At 43.1% G+C, this 13,858-nt stretch overlaps 1 protein-coding gene across 1 annotated transcript in view; it reads left to right on the top strand.

The window, feature by feature from the left end:
- The first annotated feature begins 783 nt into the window (after positions 1–783).
- The window catches only part of EXTL3 (exostosin like glycosyltransferase 3), a 155,756-nt gene continuing 142,681 nt past the window's right edge, over positions 784–13,858 (top strand). Inside the window, exon 1 of the mRNA XM_082251133.1 lies at positions 784–3,317. Coding sequence (XP_082107259.1) covers positions 1,170–3,317 — 2,148 coding nt within the window. The 5' untranslated portion in view covers positions 784–1,169. The remainder of the gene's footprint in view (positions 3,318–13,858) is intronic.

Consider the following 13,858-nt stretch of genomic DNA (forward strand, 5'->3'; position numbering starts at 1 on the left):
CTGAGCAGTGCTCAGCCTGACTTCATTTTGATCCAGGAGCGAGGCAGGAACTTCCCATCCCACTGCCTGAACACAGCGCTATATACTGTATGGAGCTGAGGCACGCAGCCACTGTATCTTTGAAGTAAATAGGTTGCTTGGACCAGCTTGGTCCGACAAACTATTTAAAACTTGACTAATATTTGGAGATAAGCTTTAACATTTCTTGATGTTTTCTATAAGGTAGCAGTTGACTGATATTGGGGTCTTGGTCCATTTAAAAAAAGTATAATTTCAAACAATATCGCTCAACTTCTTTCATTTGGAGTCTTTTTGATCCCTTTTTGATCTCTGATGAGTTCCCCTCATCAACCATTTAGGATGATCTAAACCAGGGTTTCCCAACCAGGATTCCATGGATCCCTAGGGTTCCTCCAGAAATTTATAGGGGTTCCTTGAACAATAAGCAAGTTCTGCTTCTTTAAGTTCCTACTGACACCACATATTTTTTTTTTGTTAGCTATTTGTAAGGGGGTATTTCTTCCCAATGACCACAAGTATAAGGAACATTCTTTTTACTGATCATCACACTAATGTATCATGAGTTGTAGATCTAGGAATTATTAGTAGGGATTCCCTGAGACCGGAATGTTATTTCAAGGGTTCCTCTGTGTTGAAAAGTTGACAGGCTGATCTAATTGTAACTGAAATATCTGTTTTATGCAGTCATAGCTAGTAAATTACTGTATATTGTAATATAACCTTTTTTTTTTTCCTTTTTCCTTCTAGGGCATGTTTGTGTCAAGTTTTTATGATCTTGGAAGTTTATATTTGCCGAGTTAGTTCCTCACCGTGGATGTTGATCACATAGTTATTTAACGGTCTCATCATCATGCCAAGCTCAGCTGAAATGTTCTTCCGTGTTCAGAAGGATTTATACCCATCTCACATAACTTACCAGGAGTCATGTTTATTAAATCTTGGTTAAGGCTGGGTAAAGAAACTCCTGCATGATTTTTATTTTTAAAAGAAGTCTTGCTTTGGTTTTAAATTTTAGGTGCTAGAAAATGAAATTTCCATTTTATTGGCTAGTCGAGGCCCAACGAGCGTGATTTTGAGGCTTGGTGATCGAAAATTACGTTGGCATGGCTACTGATCCGACGTGATTGGTTGGAGCTGCTCTGGAACTCATGAGTGGGTACACCATGTTGCGAAATGGGGGTTTTGGGAACGGAGGTCAACCATGGATGCTCCGGTGGTCTAGTCGAATTCGACTTTCCTGGCTCAGCTTCACACTGTTCATCATCCTGGTTTTCTTCCCTCTCATTGCCCACTATTACCTCACCACCATCGATGACGATAACAACCCAAGCAAAACACTCTTTGGTCCTCGGACGGTTAATGAACTTTGCGAAGTGAAGCATGTTCAGGATCTGTGTCGAATCCGAGAGTCCGTCAGCGAAGAGCTCCTGCAGCTGGAAGCCAAGAGGCAGGAGCTCAACAGCGAGATCGCTAAGTTGAACTTAAAAATAGAAGCATGCAAAAAGAGTATTGAGAACGCAAAACAGGACTTGCTTCAGCTCAAGAATGTCATCAGTCAAACGGAGCATTCGTATAAAGAACTGATGGCACAAAATCAGCCAAAGCTTTCATTGCCAATCCGGCTGTTGCCAGATAAAGACGATGTTAACATACCTTTGCCAAAGTCCAAAAGGAGTTGCCGGCTGCATAACTGTTTTGATTACTCAAGGTGTCCCCTTACTTCGGGTTTTCCTGTTTATGTATACAACGGGGATCAGTACCCTTTTGGCAACCTAATAGATCCGTTGATCAAACAAGCCTTGGAGGCCAGTGTCAGAACTAATGTATACGTGACTGAAAATGCGAATATTGCTTGTATATATGTAGTTTTATTGGGGGAAATGCAGGAATCCTTAATGCCAAAACCTACTGACCTAGAACAACAGTTGCACTCTTTGCCATATTGGAGGACTGATGGCCACAATCATGTTATCATTAACTTATCTAGGAAATCTGAGATCCAAAACTATCTTTATAATGTCAGCACAGGGCGTGCCATGATTGCTCAGTCCACCTTTTACGATTTACAGTATCGGCCGGGGTTTGACATCATCACCACGCCATTAGTCCACGCAATGTCCGAACCCAACTTCCTAGAGATTCCCCCGCAGGTGCCAGTTAAGCGGAAGTACCTTTTCAGTTTCCAAGGAGAGAAGATCGAATCCTTACGGTCAAGCCTGCAAGAGGCCCGGTCGTTTGAAGAGGAAATTGAAGGTAACGCACCAGCTGACTACGATGACCGCATCATCACCACTCTTAAGGCTGTCCAGGACAGTAAGTTAGACTTTGTCATGGTTGAGTTTACCTGTAAAAACCAGCCCAAAGCAAGCCTGCCCACCGAGTGGGCCCTATGTGGAGGAAGGGAAGACAGGTTAGAGCTACTGAAGCAATCCACATTTGCACTTCTCATTACCCCTGGAGATTCCCAGCTCATCATATCTGCTGGCAGTGCCATGCGACTATTTGAGGCTCTTGAAGTAGGAGCCATCCCAGTCATTCTTGGGGAGCAGATCCAGTTACCTTACCATGATATGATACGGTGGAACGAGGCAGTGTTAATCATACCAAAACCACGTATCACAGAGGTACATTTTCTCTTGAGAAGCATTTCTGATAATGACCTCCTTGCCATGAGAAGGCAAGGGCGTTTCCTATGGGAGACCTACTTTTCTACATCTGATACTGTTTTTAACACAATCCTGGCAACTCTAAGGACTCGTATCCAAATTCCAGCAGCTCCTATAAGGGAGGAGCCAGCTGTGGAAATTCCTCACCGCTCGGGAAAAGCTGCTGGTACAGACCCAAACATGGCAGACAACGGAGACTTGGATTTGGGACCAGTTGAAACCGAACCACCATACGCCTCTCCTAAATACCTGCGTAACTTCACTTTGACCGCAACCGATATTTACCGTAACTGGAATTCGGCCCCAGGCCCTTTTCATCTATTTCCACATACACCTTTCGACCCCGTCTTGCCCTCTGAAGCAAAGTTCCTGGGATCTGGTACTGGATTCCGTCCAATAGGTGGCGGGGCCGGTGGATCTGGAAAAGAGTTTCAGGCTGCTCTTGGCGGAAATGTCCCAAGGGAACAGTTCACTGTGGTTATGTTAACCTACGAGCGAGAGGAAGTATTGATGAACTCCCTGGAGAGGTTAAATGGACTCCCTTATTTAAATAAAGTTGTTGTAGTTTGGAATTCTCCAAAGTTACCGTCAGAGGACCTGCTATGGCCGGACATTGGCGTGCCTATAGTGGTAAGTCTTTTTAAAGATGCATGTTTTTTTTTTGTTTTTTTCTATAAAAAATGTTTAAAATGTTTGATATGCTTTTGATTTCTTGTTTGTGATGAAAACTTTGTAGTTACACTATTGGTATTTTGTTTATGGTATGGTAGGGGGCGCATACTTACTGTTATTTCCTGTAGTGTAGATTTGTCTCTGATGTGATGACTGCAGATGTTGGTGGGTAATTTAGAGGCTGTCAGCCCAGAACACCTACAGTATGTTGCTTTTTGGTGGATGTCATTGGGTGACATGACTCGACTGCTCTTCATGGCATTTGTATCCAGTAGCAAGATTTCCTTGCAATAGAGGAGTAGGTTAAACTAGAGACCTGGATATGGACTGATTCAATGGTCATCGGTAATTCCGTAGGTAAGAGGTAGTGCTTATCTCCCTTTGGAGGCTTGGGCTGCTACCATGCTGGTACGATGAAGAGAGGGCATCATACTTGAATGGGGATGAGGGAGCACCTGGTGTCTGAAATAATGCAATTCTTAGTTTAAGAATACACTGGTTTATTGAGAGTATAAAAATGTACAGATCAAGACAACGTAACGTGTTTTGCCTCACTCTTCTTCAGGGCAGTTGGTATGCGCCAACGAGGATGGGTGGGGGGAGTTAACAAATTTAACAAGACCGATGCCAGCTTGTGTGACAGAGGCAGCAAGATTCTCTGAACACTGCTGAAGAAGGGGGAGGCGATTTCCCTCTAAATGCGTTGGCTTAATCTGTACACATTTTTATTCTCAAAACAGTTGTACTGTATTCTTCTATCAACTGTTGAATTATTCCAGTCATTTGATGCTCCTTCCTCTCTATTCAAGTATTTCTTTGGAGGATGTCTGACCAATAAAGATTTTATTGCTTACGTTTGAAAATATGTGAAGCCATACTGCTGTGCCAAGGCACCTCTGTGGTCCCCAATTATCTTAGCGCCCAAGCCGAGACATTTATAGTAATGAATAAATTGAACGCAGACATGCTTTAAGGTCCCAAGTTAATAGCTTAGATCAGGGGTGCTCAACTTCTTGAAGGGCGAGGGCCATCTAAAGTGATTGTAAAGGTTTGTGTTTTTTTTTTTTTTAAATAACAAACATGTTATACTTACCTGCTCTGTGCGAGGGTTTTGCACAGAGCAGCCCCAATCCTCCTAGGGTGCTCTGGCAGAGCTTCTGGTTCATCCTCCATTGGGTGCCCCCGCAGAGAGCCACTTTCCATAGAAAATGCATTAACCACTTGCCTACCTGCCGCGACAGGTTGGCAGGTTCCCGCGAATTGCCGTATCTGTAGCGTAGTCCACACGAGCGATCCTGAGAACACACGCTGACTCGCTAGCGGGGAAGGCTATCCATGGGGCCGGCGGCCGCAATTGCCGCCGGGCACCCCAAATCGCTTCCCGTGAAGAGAGAACGGCAGTCTGCTGTTGGAAAGACAGCAGACCATTCTCTCTAGTATCAATGCAGAGCTCCTGTGTTCCTCCTATATAGGATCACATGTCTCTTGTATTGATTTCAAAAGCCCATCCCCCTCAGTTAGAAAACAACCCCCCGGCCTCACACTTAACCGTTTGGTTGCCCCTGGGTTAACCCCTTCCCTGCCAGTGTCATTATGACAGTAACTGCATATTTCTAGCACTGATTATTGTAGTAATGTCACTGGTCCCCCCAAAAGTGTCAGAAATGTCAGTTAGGGGTCCGATCTGTCCGCCACAATGTCGCAGTCCTGCTAAAAACTGCTAATCGCTGCCATTACTAGTAAAAAAAATAAAAATGACGTAAATCTTTCCCCTAGTTTGTAGGCGCGATAACTTTTTTGCGCAAACCAATCAAAATACGCTTATTGGGATTTTTTTTTACCAAAAATATGTAGCAGAATACAAATTGGCCTAAAATTATGAAAAAAATGTATATTTTTTTTTTTTTGGGGGGGGGGGGGATATTGTATAGCAGAAAGGTTAAAAAAATTTATATATATATATATATATATATATATATATATATATATATATATATATATATATAAATTTTTTTCTTACAGAATTGTCGCTCTTTTTTTGTTCATAGCTCAAAGATTAAAATTACACAGGTGATCAAATGCCATCAATAGAGAGCTCTATTTGTGGGGAAAAAAAGGACATCAATTTTTTTGGGTACAGCATCGTATGACTGCGCAAAAAATGGCCTGGTCATTAAGGGGGAAAATCTTCTGGTCCAGAAGTGGTTAAGGAGAAAAACCATGAGACTTAACAACTCCTTTTGAGTGATTTGTTATTTCAGGAATTCAAGACTTTTGGTGTGCTTTTAGAAAGCACAGCAACCTGCAGGATATAAAATCAGTGCAGCTAAACCGCAAGAAAGCCGCAGGTGCACTACACTGAACCCGCAGATCAGTATAAAAGCAGCCTAATGGTTGTTATGGGTGCTGTTATGCCTACTGTAAATGCTATTTGCCCAGTGTATATGTTTAACCACTTGAGCTTCTGAAGTTTTTATTCCCTTCATGACCAAGCCATTTTTTGTTTTCCGGCACTGCTGCTTTAACTGGTAATTGCGCAGTCATGCAACTTATACCCAAACTAAATTAATATAATTTTTGTTCACACAAATAGAGCTTTCTTTTGGTGGTATTTGATCACCACTGGGTTTTTTATTTTTTTGCAATATACTTAAAAAATATTTTTCTATAAAACGTATCCAGTAAAATGATTAAAAAAAAAAAATCTAATTTCTTCATAAATTTTGGCCAAAATGTATTCTGCTACATGTTTTTGATATAAAAAAAAAAGTGTGTACTGATTTTTTTTTTTCGTGAGAAGTTATAGCACCTATATGGAGGGATTTTTATTTCTTCATATATATATATATATATATATATATATATATATATATATATATATATATATATATATATATATATATATATATATATATATATATATATAATTTATTAGTAATGGCGGCGATCAGCGACTTATAATGGGACAGTGATAGTGCAGCAGGCTTTCTGACACGAACTGACGCTGGGGAAGGGGTAACTGACTAGCTGCCACTGTCATCACCAGTGACGCTAATACAGTGGTCAGTGCTAATACTATATACTCACTGTACTAATGACACTGGCTGGGAAGGGGTTAACATCGAGGGCAATCTATGGGTTAATTGTCTGTGTAATGTGTGTGTATGTTTTGATGCTTTTGTGTAATGATCTTGCAGTTGCAAAAATGCACAATTTGCTCCCACTGTGTACAGAGCTCTGTTTTTTTTACCAACACAGAGCTCTGGGCTGTGGTAATCAGCAGGTTCCAGCCTTGAATCAGTGGCTGGGATTTGCTGACCATTTCCCCGCTATATACAATCACAGCAGGAGCTGATGTAGGGGTGCGTTGCTTTGTCTACAGGGGAAAGCCGTTAATACACTGACCTTCTTTTCCTCTTGCAGCTGCTGCTGACATCACTCTCCAAGCTGCTAGAAAGGATTTTAGAAGTGCACTAGTTATCACTCCACCTGCGACAGGAGCCAGTGCTGTAGAGGAAACATTGGCTTGTGCGCCTCTTGTTCCCTCTATTTCTGGCGCTGGCTCACTGCACTCTGATGCTCTGGGATGGCGGGTCAGCAAGCCCAGCTTATGGGTAATGGGTTGCCTACCCTGGCTGAACATGCGCTTTCCTGGTTTGAGGTTGCAGGCCATGGGTTGAGCACTCCTGGCAAGATAGTTTGGGCTCTCGGGCCACTCTTTGCGTAGGTGCCTTGGCAGTGTGGCTTTACAGGTGTTTGTATGTGTATGCAAAAACCCCCCTCTGTTTTTAACCTGAAATGTTGTAGCAAAAAATGTTATCAGAAAAGTACTTTTGTGCTGACTAGTTGCAGACATTTACTGGGAAATGTTTGCATTGTTTTGGTTACTGCTCTGCCCATGTGCAACCTTGCTAGGTACAATATGATGCAATCGGTTGTCCTTTTTGCTTTTGAAAAATCCATTGAAGAAGAGATAAATTATAATTTGAGTTACTAATGATGCATTCTGGTGAGGTATCTCTTGTCATTTGGAATTTGCTAGAAGCTGTGCAGATCTGCGGTATCGATTTTGGACGGCATAGACTTATAATTAATAATTGTTTTGTGTTCTTCACTACCCAGGTGTGTCTTGCTTGTTATAAATTAATCTGAATGGCTGCCCTTTTTTGCTTTCCTCTGTGTATCCATTGAATAACCCATTGGAGAAGAGTGACAGCATAGTTTCACTTTGCAATATGCATTCCTGGGATGCGTTTTCACCCCTCAAGCTTGCCAGTAGCTATGTAGAGCTGTTTTGGATGGCATTTAGCTGTATTTAGAAAATGTTGCTATGAATTTGGAAATTAAGAATTTGCATCCATTACCTTCTGCACCTACAATGAAATGACTGGTTATGGCAACTGGGATTAGCAGTGGCATGACTTTCCCCAGTCATGTTACAGTACTTAGGCCTAGTAATTGGCAGCTAGACCCAGATACTGTGTCAGGGGAAGAGGACACATGCTCCCCAGTACTCAATGTCCTTCGTTTTTGTGGAGTGCTGCGGGTGAGTCGAGCATGTGGGGGGGTCAGTGGGTTGAGTAAATGGGGGGTCCTTTTACAGAAATGCTGTCAATTTGTCCTGAATGGGCAAGGTGACATTTAAAGGTTTAGCGTGTATTGAAAAATCCCCTCCACATTTCCATGGTAGACTGCCGTGAGGCAGAGGTAAACCAATGCCTCAAGCTCGCATGCAAACAATGAAACTGGGAGTGACGTCACTTCCGGTTTCAAAAGCACACTTTCCTGGCCAGCACAGCCGGCAGACACCTCTAACCAAGCTGATCTGTGTTTGATTAGAGCAGTGGTTCTCAACTCTGGTCCTCAGGACCCACTAACAGGCCAGATTTTAAGTATCACCTTGAGGAGATGCAGACTAGAATACTGCAATCACTGAGCAGCAAAATATATCACATGTGATGTATTTCAGTTATCTTGCAAATCTGTTCTGTTAGTGGGTCCTGAGTCCCGGAGTTGAGACTAGGGATGCACCGATCAGATATCGGCGCCGATATGGCCATTTTAGATGGATCGGGGGATCGGTAACATTGACCGATCCACTGGCGGATCCGGTTTTTGCTGAGTAACGGCTCAGCCATCCCTTATTAGGTGCAGTAGTAGTATGGGATAGGAGCCGCTACTTCCTGTATAGGGTCCGGCTCACAGGCGGAGTGATATCAGATGCACTCCGCCTGTGAATGGAGGAGCCATACACATGAAGCAGCGGCTTTGCTCTGTACTGTAGCTGCTTGCTTTGTGTGTAGCTCCGGATCTGTTCCGGTATCGGCGATTTCACAACGCCAGATATCGTTATCGGGTCCAAAAAAGTCAGATCGGTGCATCCCTAGTTGAGACCTACTGGATTAGATTGTGTGTAGGGCAGGGGAGACATTGGGGTCTATTGGACCCCTAATCTTTCCATAAAGAATACCTGTCACCTGCCTAATGCTGTCACATAGGGTTTATTAACCCCTTGTGATAGCAATCAAGTAAAAAGAAATAAACAAAAGGTTAAAAATAAAAATTGCCGAAACCCCTGTTGCCCCACGAATGCAAGCCCAGGGTGTAAACCGCGGTTGCACCATGCGTGTGACAAATTGGCGCGAACATCAGAGTGAAAAGAAGAATTCTAGCACAAGAGTTCCTAGTTAACGTTGCATTGATGAGCTGTAAAGGCTTTTAAAGTGTCGCCTATGATGATTTTTGGATACCAATGTTTTTGGCGATATCTCGGGCGCACGCAATTTTAAGATATGGAATGTTGGCTATCTATTTACTCGATGCAACCTCATCTTTTATAGTTGAACCAAAAATGGGTATTATATGGTGTGGTCTTGCACTAAAATTGTATTATATTTTTTCCCGGAATCTGCGTTTAATAAACAGTTGCGCAAATATCACATGAAAGAAAAATTTGTAACCATGAATGTTTTATTCTACAGGACATCTGGGGGTTTAAGTAATGTTTTTGCCAAAAATTAGGATTTTTACATGTATGCGACAAAGAGAAAAAAAACTGCTCTGGAGCAAACCTGGATTTAAACAAATTCCTTGTATTGGTAATATCTGTTTTTGCTAAATAACACCAGTATTGAAGTGGCTGGAAGTGAACAGTTGATAATTTTCCAAAGATAAGTTCTTTTGGTCTGGTTGAAGGCGATGGACTGTCCACTTAGGGAAAGATAAGCTGCTGCCTATGACGGGAACTATTGAGCTAGGACACCATTGAGTGACAGCTGTGTAGTGGAAGGAGCCGTCTTCCAGCATCAGAATATTGATTTAAGACCTTTTTGTTTCATGAAGATTGATCTGACGAACTCACTTTTGTACTATATAAAAGAGGTAATTATTTTTAAGCATTATCAGTAAGGTCAATGACCTTTTTTTTTTATATCTGTACACAGTTAAAGGGTAAGGCTCCATTCACATATAGGCATCTCGGATTGCTGGCAGTCCCTCAATTTCAATGATTCGCGATCCGAGATGTCTATATGTGAATGGAGCCTAAAGGCTAACTCACTGCTGCCCCCACACTGCAAGGGCTAGCTGTTCATGTAGCTCTAGGGGACAGAAGTGCGGTTTTACTTACCTGATCCCGTGCTCCTCCTCAGCTGACCTCTCCCCGCTACGCTGTGGCAGTGGTCTATTCTTGGCTGTGCTCTGCAATGGTCTTGGTGATGTCAGAGGGCATCCGACTTCTGGATCATAGTGAAGTGACTTGCCTTGCAGTATCCAGGATCAGTAAAGTTAATGTGCTTTTTCTGGTCTCCTAGACTTAAAGCAGGAATTAATCCTTGATGTGCAGGAGCAGCCCCACTGCTAGGGAACATTCAGCTTTAAAGTGGGTCTAAGCCCTGGTTCACTCAGATTAGTGCAATTTACACCTCAACTTCATTTAACAGATGTTAATGCAAGTCACAGTGAATTCCCAAAAAACGAGCGCAGGAACCTTTTTCAAGGTCGCTGCAAGTTTTGAACAGCTCCATCGCCGGCAGTTGGGTGCAATTTGTCATGCGGTCTTCAAATGTCAAATTGCTCCAGCATGAAGCAGAGCTTAAAGTATTTTACTATTGGGCCCTTTTCCGATGGGTGAGTTGATCAGGTCTGCTGTCAGTTTTTCAGGTGGCCCTAATCGGATGGGCCATGCATTCCTTTTATTATACGAGGGAACTTGACACAGACATCCCTCCCAAAACTGTGAATACAGGTGTGTAAGCGCTTCCACCTACTCACATCCAAGCTGTGCCCGGTACTCAGACTTGCAGGCTTCCGAAGCCCCAGGTAACACGATTCACAAGAGGGGAAGTCTGCACTCGGAATGGCATCCAACAATGGTTATCCTTTATTGCAAAAACATGTATAACAGATGCAAGAGCCAGCAAGTTTTGTCTGTCAGGTCTTCGCCATGGTTTGACTTCCGAAATGCATTGGCTGTTTTACAGCTGTTATACATGTTTTTGCAATGAAGGGTAGTCAATGTTGGATGCCATTTCCAGTGCAGACCTCTCCTCTTGTGATCCCTCCCAACCCTGTACCGCAGACCTCTTCTCTTTTGAACCCTCCCAACCCTGTATCGCAGACCTCTCCTCTTGTGATCCCTCCCAACCCTGTGTCGTGTTACTGGTAGCAGAGCCTGAAATGAGGAAGGCCTTTCGTACCCCTCTGATTCAGGGCCCGTGGTAGTGTAAACAGAAGGCGCAGGGCTGCAGAGTGGCACGAGTACCTGTAGGTCTTGTCAGTAGCAGAGTGGGTATCCACGCCAGTCAGGAGAGGTTGTCAGGAAATTTCAGTGAAGCAGATGGGCAGGTAGACAAGACAGCTGGAGGATAGCAGGCTGGTACTGGTGACTGCAGGCAGGTGAGGCATGCGCTGGTAGCAGACTGTAGAACAGCAGGCATTGTAGGATGTGTCAGAAAGCTGGGTCAGGCAAGCCGAGTCATATACTAGCAGAACAGATCAGGTACAGAGGAGCAGGCAAAAGAGTGGTCTGGGTATAAGCCTGGTCAGGAGCCAATCAGTGCAATAGAAGCCAGTGGAGCAGTCAAAAGTGGAGGTCCAGGACAAGCTGGGGTCGGTTCAGACAGAGTTCGGAGAGTGGTCAGACAAGCTGGGTCACCAACTGGAATCAGGATGCAGGGAAGGCTGAAAGACAAAGCAGCACTAATCCTTAGTACTGGCTCAGTTTAAATAGCCCGTTTGGCGCCGTCGCGCACAAGAATGCGCAATGGCTCATGTGCATGCATAAGTTTGCGTATATACATTAGCCAGTGCCCAATTCCTGTGAGCACGAAAAGGAACATGTTTTAGCCTGTGCACAGAATGCCTTTCTTTACAACCCTGTCGGTCTTCAACTGATTGGAATCGTAAAATTGGACGTACCAAAGTAGCATTTCATTAGAAAATGTTCCTTTTGACATTTGTTTTTTTTTCTTTTTAATAATAAAAGGGGTCAAACCGATGTTCGTTTTCGAGCACAATAATGAACTGTATCGAAGGAGCAGAAAGGAAAATGTTGGAACAAACAAATTTCTTATAGGAAATGTGTTTTTCTTTGTTCAGGAAAGTCAGAATCATGGATCGAGCAACATTTGCTAAGTCGTCAAATATACTGAGAATTTTAAGCATGTCCTTACAAAAATCTAATAGTGTGTGACCAGTTTGAGACTTTAGCAGAAGTGATGGGGGGGGGGGATATGAATGCTATGCTAACTCGATGCAAACCAAATTACCAGTCCTTAGATGTGGTAACCTATTTTTTAACTTTATTGTAGTTTTTTCCCCTTTATTTTCACCTGGTGATCCCACCAGTAAAGAATATTTGGATAGAGGTTCTGTGTCCTTTATGCCCACGTCCTATAAATTGTACATAAGATACCAAAAGTGTTGGTACCACGGACTGTAAAGGTCATTTAGATATTGGCACCACATCAAAATCTATAAAAAAGCATAGGGTTTATTATGTAAATGTTAAAAACATATAAAACCCCATATCCAATACTTGGTTCACAAATCTCTTCCATTTACCAATCCACATTTCGTATGAGGGAACATCTTCAGGGTCACATGTGAACAAAATCCGTACAATGGAACCCGATCTTATAAAGCTAAAGATATATATGGTCTGCTCTAACATTTCCAAAGAGCCTAAGGGCGACAGATACTCACACAAGGGATGCCAGGAGAACAACACCCAGACAGTTATATACAGTAGTTCAGCATGTACATTACTAAAAACTGTTGCTGTAAGATGGATTATATACAGTGCATCCAGAAAGTCTTCACAGCGCTTGAATTTTTCCACATTTTGTTATGTTACAGCCTTTTTCCAAAATAGATTCAATTCATTATTTTTCTCAAAATTCTACAAACAGTACCCCATAATGAAAAACGTAAAATACGTTTGTTTGAAATCTTTGCAAACTTCTTAAAAAAAAAAAAAAAAAAAAATCCCATGTTCAGAGGTATCACAGCCTTTGCTCAATACTTTGTTGAAGCACCTTTGACACCAATTACAGCCTCAAGTCTTTTTGAGTATGATGCTACAAGCTTGGCACACCTATTTGTGGGCAGTTTCTCCCATTCATCTTTGCAGGACCTCTCAAGCTCCATCAGGTTGGATGGGGTGCGTCAGTGCACAGCCATTTTCAGATCTCTCCAGAGATGTTCAATCGGGTTCAAGTCTGGGCTCTGGCTGGGCCACTCAAGGACATTCACAGAGTTGTCCCGTAGCCACTCCTTTGTCTTGGCTGTGTGCCTAGGGTCGTTGTCCTGTTGGAAGATTAACCTTTGCCCTAGTCTGAGGCCTAGAGCAGGTTTTGATCAAGGATGTCTCTGTACTCTGCTGCATTCATTTTTCCCTCGATCCTGACTAGTCTCCCAGTTCCTGCCGCTGAAAAATGTCCCCAGAGCATGATGCTGCCACCACCATGCTTCACCGTAGGGATGGTATTGGCCAGGTGATGAGCGGTGCCTGGTTTCCTCCAGACAAGACTTCAATCTTTGTTTTAACAGACCAGAGAATTTTGTTTCTCACGATCTGAGAGTCCTTCAGGTGCCTTTTGGCAAACTCCAGATGGGCTGTCATGTGCCTTTTACCGAGGAGTGGCTTCGATCTGGTCACTCTACCATACAGACCTGATTGGTGAAGTGCTGCAGAGTTGGTTGTTCTCCTAGAAGGTTCTCATCTCTCCACCGAGAAATGCTGGAGCTCTGTCAGAGTGACCATCGGGTCCTTGGTCATCTCCCTGACTAAGGCCCTACTTCCCCGATCACTCAGTTTGGCTGGACGGCCCGCTCTAGGAAGAGTCCTGAAGGTTTCAAACTTTTTCCATTTATGAATGATGGAGGCCACTGTGCTCAGAAATTTTTCTGTACCCTTCCCTAGATCTGTGCCTCCATACAATCATGTCTTGGAGGTCTACAGACAATTCCCTGGACTTAATAGATTGGTTTGTGCTCTG

The sequence above is a fragment of the Pelophylax lessonae genome, assembly GCF_965119305.1.
Source record: "Pelophylax lessonae genome assembly, chromosome: 3".
In the NCBI taxonomy this organism is placed as follows: domain Eukaryota; kingdom Metazoa; phylum Chordata; class Amphibia; order Anura; family Ranidae; genus Pelophylax; species Pelophylax lessonae.